The sequence below is a fragment of the Austrofundulus limnaeus genome, unplaced genomic scaffold (assembly GCF_001266775.1).
Source record: "Austrofundulus limnaeus strain Quisiro unplaced genomic scaffold, Austrofundulus_limnaeus-1.0 Scaffold28, whole genome shotgun sequence".
Lineage (NCBI taxonomy): Eukaryota > Metazoa > Chordata > Actinopteri > Cyprinodontiformes > Rivulidae > Austrofundulus > Austrofundulus limnaeus.
Genome location: NW_013952430.1, coordinates 164355 through 173112, shown reverse-complemented (window position 1 = coordinate 173112; position 8758 = coordinate 164355). Strand labels below are relative to the sequence as shown.

The following is an 8758-nucleotide window of genomic DNA, read 5'->3' as shown; positions in this document are numbered from 1 at the left end:
ACACACACACACACACACACACACACACACACACACTGCCCTTGCAAATCAAAGGACAAAGCTTGGGTGTAGTTTCTGCTACTCCTCCACTGCAAAGACTTCAAGGTCATTATCTGATTTATGCCAGGCAGAGGAAAAGAGCACATTGCCTCTGTTTTTTCTCCTTTCTTCTGGCTAACCTTCATGTTTCATTCTTTCTCTGCCATGTTTTCTTGTTGAATGGCAACCTCTAATCAAGCCTCAACTGGAGTCTTCGTTTTAATCACCCTCATGCACTCCTTTGCCAAATTCCTACAGGCAAATGCTCCAAAATTTTTTTTACCAGAGATTCCTCACCTTGCATTGTGCAGCGATTTGTTGTTCGGCTTTAAACGGTAAAATAAAAATCTTATTGAATTCTGGGGGAGGAGACTAGAGGGTAGTCAGACGGAGGGAGGGCAAGTCACAGAGGGAGACCAAGGTCGGCTTGTTTAGCCCGAGGAGCTGTCGATCAATATCATTTGGTCAATAACTTCTTTATTACTACCACTATCACTCCGAGCAAAATAATTTTAGAGTTGAAACTCTTTCCTTTCTATCTCCCCGGCTGTAAATACTCTTCAAATATTGAACTGTGTGTCGACTAAAATGCAGGACCCCATCACATAAAAGCCAAGTGAAGCCTTTAATATTCAAATTTTTTCTCCCCCCAACTCAAATGTATTTTCTTTGACTGGGGAGGAAATGAAATGTGCTTCATTTCCATAATATCATTTGTCTTTAGTTTCTATTTCATATATCGATTAGAGCTGTGTTTGCATAATTATTGATTGAGGGCATGACTTGATGTCTAGTGAGCCTTTAATAAAAGTATAAACTGATGAGGAAGTAAGCAGCTTTAGAGAGAACTTTGGACGTAACCCCTGGTGGCTGTGGGTAAGGATGCCCAGAGCCAGAAGAGCATGGAGTCATTCAAAACAAAACAAGAAAACTAGAAACATCTGTAATTCTTGCATTTTCTGAAACATGCATTTGTATCCTGTTTATAACTGGATTTATCTTTTCTGCTGAAAGCATTTTAATTATGATCTTTTTCTGAATTAATTAGTTTTGTGTTTGGAGCTCAGATACTTGAACTGAAAGACTGCAAAGTAATAAGTCTGAAGATTTTAGTAAAGGTTAAAGCGGCAACAACTGCAAAAGGGCACGTGCTTTTTAATAATACTGGTCACTACAGCCGTCATGCCATGAACCACGATGAGAATCAATTTTATTTTATTTTTTTACAAAAGTACCATTTTACAGGAACTGAACAGACTCTTGTAAGGGGCCTCAAAATGGAAACATTGGCTAAACAAACTGGGTCCACCCCTATAATCAACACCGTTCAGGAAAAAAAAATGGTGCTTGTATCTAAAACTTTCTGGATGAGTTTTGTGATGCCAATCTGGATTATTGCAACGCTTCTACCACATTTCTTCCTTTCTGTTCATGAGAACCCATCAGATTTAGGCCCTGTCCTGAAAAGGCATTTTGTGTAAATGCAAAGTTATTTTTTCCCCTTTTTCTGTTTTTTTATTATTTCAGCCTTGTGTCTGCACATAAGCAGCATTTTAGGAATCTCTAAACAATATTATTTGAAAGTAGATTTCAAAGTTGATGGGTCAAGTCACTGAAGTAGATGAAAAGTAAAGGATAGGTAGTAGGCTTATTGTATATTGGTGATTGTAAAATATGTTTTGTCTCAGATAGTGACATTATTATTGAAATATTGTTAACAGGAAGGATATTTGACGTTGACACGAGTTGCGCTGATGTGTCTTGTTCTGTGGTTGATGGTGATTGGCTGAAAATATGAGTGGGCAGGTGCTTGCAACTTTCTTGCAATCTGCGGGGAGAGAAAAAAAATGGAGATGAGGGAGCGAGGAAATAACACAGAAGAATGATGGTACCTGAGTTTTCTGCACCAAGAATATCCTCATCGGACAGACCCCGAAGAAGTTAAAAATGTAAGCGACTTGTTGCATGGCCAAAAATGCGTGGAAGATTTTAAGCTGAAGCAGAGTTACCGAAACTTGAGGGGCGAGAGACACGAGGTGCTAAGATATGCTAAACTTTAGCTTTAGCCTAAAGCTAAGCTAGCTGTCAGATTGCAACAAACTCAATGTGTTGAAACAATGAAATTTTAACACGCTCAAATATTTTGGGGTTTCGGAAATTTCAACTCTCTCGATGCGTCTGAATCAGCCTGCAATTGTGTTTTTGGGGTCTTGTGAGTACTCATCTTGACTGTGTGAATGTGAGTGCATGAGGGCCCTCTCCATTTTAAATAGGACATTTTTATTGGTGGTTTGCAAACTTTTTACTGTTTATTCTTGGACCTTATGTGTGCTGTAATGATTCGATTTTAAAGAGTAACCTTTATTTAGCTGCTATGCAAAAGACAAAGTGATTTATCCTGTTAAGCCCTAAGGGGTTTTAGAGGTAATTTCCGCCTGAAAATACACAGCAAAATAAAGCAAGAATAGCTCCACAGTTATAAAGTCTAAATGCTAACTCTTGGTACCTCTGTAAAGGTAAGATCTTAAAGATAATTTCCTAAGTGAAACCACTATTTTAYCTCTTACTGTGTTTGAGTTATTTGTGATTAAATAAAGAATTTTTTTGATTTTTTTAGCCTCGCCTAATTTTTTTTAAAAATCAAAAGTGCAAAACACAGTGAAAACTATTGTGAAAACCCAGGAATGACCATAGATTTTATACATCTACATCTTAAGAATAATTGTAGCAAAGTAGGACTGAATAAGTTGAAGTATATTCATTTCACAAAGGTTTTAGTGAGCAGTGTGCCAGGCGGAAATGGCATTTTGGCACAATTTAGCCAAATCTACCCAAAACTGTGCCAAATGGGTTTTTTACTTCAAAAAAGAGAATCTGGTCTAATAAAAGTGTTGATTTCCATTCTAGGACTCATTTTGCATATGACATAGCATTTTCTTTTGACATTTACACTGTGCATTATCAAAATCTACCATTGTGCACACTATGAAATCACCGAAATGAACAAACAAGGAGATGAATTGTATCCTTTTGGCTCCATTTTAGTGGAATTTTATTTTTTTTAATACATTTATATATTGAATAGGCTGAGTGGCGACCATGATTTTGTAGGGTCAACTTGGGGTCCTGGTGGATGTCGTGGGGAAAAGGTAGGAGTCTGTGGCTCGCTACGTGAGTGCCACCTCTCCTCATCATCACCAAGGGGAGGTGTAGCCCGACTCACCCGCCTCGATCCTTTCTTCCCTCTACTGCTCGACTTGGATGAGCTGCTCCTTGGTCTTTTGGCTGAAGTTGTGGAGGAACGTGGCTGAAGAGAAGGTGGCCGATATTCTTCCTCATCACCAGACCCCTCATCACTGCAGAAACAGAAAGATATATGTTGAAGACTATTTATCTGAACAACATGTGAAAAATGAGAGTAACATTTGACACTGAATTATAATAAGCTTATAGGATTACAACACTAATATTGTGATGATGCATCATGTTTACTTTGTAACCATAACTGTAAACCAAATGAATTCTCACCTGGAAGAAGTTGGCTCAGCTGAAGTGCTGGGTGGCTGGCTCTTCTCAGTGATGCCTGCTTCCTCCTGACTGTAAAAAATTTATAAATATGGTTAGTTATTGCTCAATCTTCTGTGTACAAGATAAATTATTTCCAACTGTATCACAAAAATGACTAAATAACAAAAACAATGCTGTAAAAACAATCAATAAAGTTCCTTTTGTATTACAGTGTTATGTGACAACAACAACCAGCTTTTCCCCCCAGGCTCCTCCCCTGGGGGGAAAAGCTTTTCCTCCCCTTTTTACCTCTGTAACACACACACTCACTATACTTACTATGTATATATTATTTCTATATAATCCACATACTATAATGTTTGTATCTTACACTATTGTGCCTCCATCACTGTGTATATTGTACGTGTGTTTACTGAAAAAACTCGCACATTTTGAACGGGAGCCGAGTGAACGAGGATTATTCGCTCCTGATTTTATAAATAACTACGACACAACATTACTTCTAAATGTATCACAAAAATGACTAAATAACAAACAAACAAAAAAATGTTGTAAAGAGAATCAATAAAGTTAATTTTATGTAACATTGTCATGACAAACTCAAAAACAAACAAAACTGCATAACTTACCACAAACAAATTCATGCGCCGATTCTCCTGCCTCCATTTCAAAATCCACGCTGCTGTTGGAGGACTCKACTTCAACGTCACTGTTGYTAAGGATCAGCTCCAATGCTTCTAAAACTGTAAACTTCTTCTTCTGCTTCATATCTGACTAACCATCTAACTGCTTTTCAAACAAACTCACTCTAAAACCGCTAACAAACTCCTCGCCTAACGCGCCTCGCAAACTAACTGAGCGTCGGAGATTTACGCATTGACTACTGCTCAGTTACGCACGTACAACACGTCTCCAAACAAAGAGTAACATGGGTCAAGATACATCCCTGAATTCGTGAGAGCTTCGTCTTTCCAATGAAACAAAATGGAGGGGTGTGAAACCAAAGATTGTTTGGCATCAAGATGAGAACTTCCTGAAASCCGGAAATGTACGCTACGGTTCGTATGACTTACAAACATTTTATATAGCTCTAAAATCATAAATATTTATCCAAAAATAATTCGGCGACTTATTTTATAAACATTAAAAACACATTTTGTGATTGACTAAGAAAGAATTTGGGAAAAAATGTTTTAAACATACTTTAGCAAACAACAAKGCAACAGCGCACCCTGCAGGGCCCGGTACCGGGCCGGTCGGGTTCAACAGGATTACAAGTAGGTACTCAGAATAAATCTGGAGAAGAGGAGACAGGTTCAGTACGTTTGAATATCGTGAATATATAGATAACCTGTTCAATACTCTGTTACACGTTCGGAGGTAGGAGTCCAGATGATTCCAGAGAGGCTGTCAGAACAAGGAGACCAGTTGATTTGTGCCGTCATTTGAGTGTGGCAGGATGACTGGACAGTGGCAAGAAACCAAAGGTAAGTATGAGAAATCACAAAGAGATACAGGTTGATAGTTGCTCAGGTAGTCACACAACAATCACTATGGCCAGACACAATACGACAAAATGGACAACGTCACAGCAAAGTCTTGTGGTTTCAACCAGCCTTAAATAGTGGAGGAACCTCATTAGGAAACAGGAAACAGCTGCTGCCACTTGGCTCCGCCCTGCCACTCAGAAGCTGCAAGGAAGGAGTTACTGACAGCAAAAAACCCAGAATCCCCACATCCACTCTATTTTGAATACAGTATATACACTCTGCTGCTGAAGTGTTGTAAGCTGATCAAATGTCAGCTTCCATATTGGGACAGGTGTAATGAAGCAACCATGACAGATTGTTTTACAGCAATTGTAATTTCCAAAGTAAAATTTCCAAAGTAAAACGTTTCATTTATTGTAAAAAAATGAATCATGTTTTAGATTTAATATGGCAATATAAACATTTGTGTTTTAGTGAGACAAAGGGAAACAAGCACTGGTGCCTCTGATTAAGGTCATTTAAAAATAGTTGTGTAAAATTTCTCTGAACTTCAAGGAAACCTGAAAAAAAAAATTGCAACAGAACTCCAATCTCTGCCTCAGTTTTTATTTGCTCATTTTCTAATGAATTGTCTTTAGGAACGCTTCATCAGCTGAAAAAGCCTTGGTAGTTTTAAAAGTAATACCTCTGAAAAGGGTCGCTTTTAGGAATACTTTGGTTCTGTGGTAGCTTTTTTTGTGCTGTCGGTTCCTGCAGTAAAAACAGAGGGGTGTAGAAATGACTCCCATTTTATGTAAAAAAAAGGATTCCTGCAGTGAAAACACAAACAAATCAGAAGATGTTGGTGATTTGTCTACATTGCAAAAAAGTATTTATTTTAATTCCTTTGCACCCTTGTTTTCAACTGGGATCATACCAGAGGTCATGCAACATGTTGTCATCATCTTGTGTTAGTCAGTTGTAATCACAATCATCCTGTGGAAAGCAGAGGAAGAATGATGGATGGGCAGGGTTTGGAAAAAGGCCTCTGCTGGTGTCCTGGAGTTAGAAGAAATTGTTTAAAAGAGACACACAGCATTTGACCTGCGTAATGATTGTTTTTGTTGACCTTTGAACCATCAGGTGTTACACAAGCTGCAATGCTGAATGTTAGAGAAGAGAAACGGAAATGAAAGAGACTAAAAGATCCCAGATGGTGATGGACACAGATAGTTTTCACCAGTGAAGTTTGATGTTGTCATGCTGCATGCTGTCATGAATTTAGAGAAAGACTTGTTTTTTGACATTAAAATTTAATAATAATAATGTTAGAAAAGCCAAGAGCTAAACAAATAAAAATAAAAATCTTTATTAGTTGGATTTCAGTGTTATTTGAATATTCATACCATTCAAACTTTTAAACAGTCCGGTTTTTACCTCTAGAACCACTGGGGGGAAAGCAAGTTGAAAGCAGAAGTGAAAATATGATCTTTATATTTATTTATGAATTTTGTTTTAACTGATCAATTAGTGATGATTATTTTGGTCACACTCTCCTTCTTTGCTTCTTGCGGGCACACCTCCTGTTCCAGCTCCAGTGCACACCTGTGAATGTCACCTTGTTAGCCAGTCTCTCTACCTTAACATAACACGTTTCCATAGCAAATAAAAATAATGAATTATGAAATATATGACATTAAAATTTGTGCTTAATAGCTTGATTAGATGTATTTTTAACATTGATGCTTTGTAGATGGAATTCTTTCCCATTCTTGCTTGATGTACTACTTAAGTTGCTCAACAGATCAGGGTCTCCATTGTCATATTTTCTGCGTCGTAATGTGCCACACATTTTCAATAGGAGACAGTTCTGGACTGCAGGCAGGCCAATCTAGTACCTACATTCTTATTTATTCTGTTTTAATGCATGCAGAATGTGGCTTGCCATTGTCTTGCTGAAATAAGCAGAGATTTCCCTGTAAAAGATGTCACTTGGATGGCAGCATATGTTGCTCCAAAACCTGCATTTACCTTTCAGCATTAATGGTGCCTTCACAGATGTGAGATTTCTCCAGACTCTATAAATATTTTGTTATTGTGGACTGTATATGGTGAAATCCCTAAATTCTTTGCAATTGTACATTGAAACTTTTGGATTATTTACTCAAACGGTTGTTGATAAATTGGTGAACTTCACCCCCCCCCCCCTTATTGTAAACAACTGCACCTTTATACCCAATCATGACACTCACCTGTTTTCAATTAAACTGTTCACCTGTAGAATCCTACAGGTGTTTTTTGAACATTCCTCAACTTTCCTTTTTTTTTTTTTGAACATTCCTCAACTTTCCCAGTCTGTTGTTTCCCCTGTCCCAACTCTTTTGGAACGTGTTGCGTGGCTCAAATTCAGAATTAGTAAATATTTGCAAAATTACTGTAAGGTTTATCAGTTTCAACATTAATGTCTTGTCTTTGCAGTCTATTCAATTGAATATAGGTTGAAAATGTTTTGCAAATCATCATAATCTGTTTTTATTTATATTTTACACAACGTCCCAACTTCATTGGAATTGGTGTTGTAAGAAAACTAGCTTGAAACTTACCAAGCTACAGTGGCACGCTTGTATTTCAGGTGTTCATCCATTGCTGTTGCCCTGCTATGAAATGACACCATCTGCGTTTTAATTTATTTGATTTGTTTTTGCTAAAATGCTGCTATACTTTGAATATTTTGGACTTAATTATTTTTTGCAGCTTCCTTGCAGCCATACTGCTGTTCTCTTCTTTCTTTCTTGTTTAGTATGATAGTCTAGCAAATTTGCAGGCCAGTCCGTTCTTTTTTCACAAGTAAAGAATGCAACCAGACGATAGAAGCAAATCTGCATCTGGCAGTTCATATATTGCACTGCAGTTAAAAATTAACATTAACATAAAAGCCTATTGCCCCAAAAACTTGGATGAATGCAGTTAGATGGACTTCAGCAGTGCACAAAGAAAAAAAAAGGAACTGTCTCAGCTGGTTATAAAGATCCCAAAGTACACTTCTGTAGTACAAAATAACCTAGTGTAAGATAAAGCAAATTGTAGAATTTTAAACTATATTTTTGTTTTTCTGTGATATGAGATGTTTGAAAAGGATCCGTCTTGAATGTGTAACCAACTGTCCCATCCAGACAGTCCAAAAAGCCAAAAGGTTTTTCCATTTTATAGACTTGATTGGTCTTTGTTGTAAAATTGTTAAAGGATATACAAATTAAACTTGCAGGAACCAATAGTAGTAGACAACAAGAAAGAGTGAAATAATTCTAACCTTAACCGCATCACTAAAAAAAAGAGAAAGGGCTAGAAGACTTGTGGAAGAGAAAAACATATGGAGAAGAGAAATAAGAGACAGGAAGCAACAGCTTATATCAGTTTCACCTTATTAATGGTGGTGTTTTTCTGTAGTTACTTCCTTCCTCCCATCTCGTCTCCACGATCCTTGTTACAATGAAACATCAACAGAAGAGGATTCGGCAAAGGGGGGAAGAAAAATAAAAAATAAAACGGGGAAGATCCGCAGGAAAAACGCAGGTCAAAAAAAATCGTATATTCTCACCAAGTAAATACATTCAAATATTCTACTACTAAATGAATTCCTGAGATTCATCCATCAAAACGTGCGACTCATTAGAAGAAACACACACACACACACACACACACACACACACACACACACACAC

The 8758-nt window shown here is 37.4% G+C and overlaps 1 protein-coding gene across 1 annotated transcript; it reads right to left on the bottom strand.

Annotated features, from left to right (window-relative positions):
* Window positions 1–3262: 3262 nt before the first annotated feature.
* LOC106515313 (mitochondrial coenzyme A transporter SLC25A42) lies at window positions 3263–4453 on the bottom strand (the record flags this gene model as incomplete). Its single annotated transcript, XM_014005029.1, is given in 3 exon segments — window positions 3263–3395; window positions 3568–3636; window positions 4197–4453. Coding segments are annotated over 3 exon segments (341 nt in total), but the record flags the coding sequence as incomplete, so codon positions are not given.
* Between the last annotated feature and the right edge of the window lie 4305 nt (window positions 4454–8758).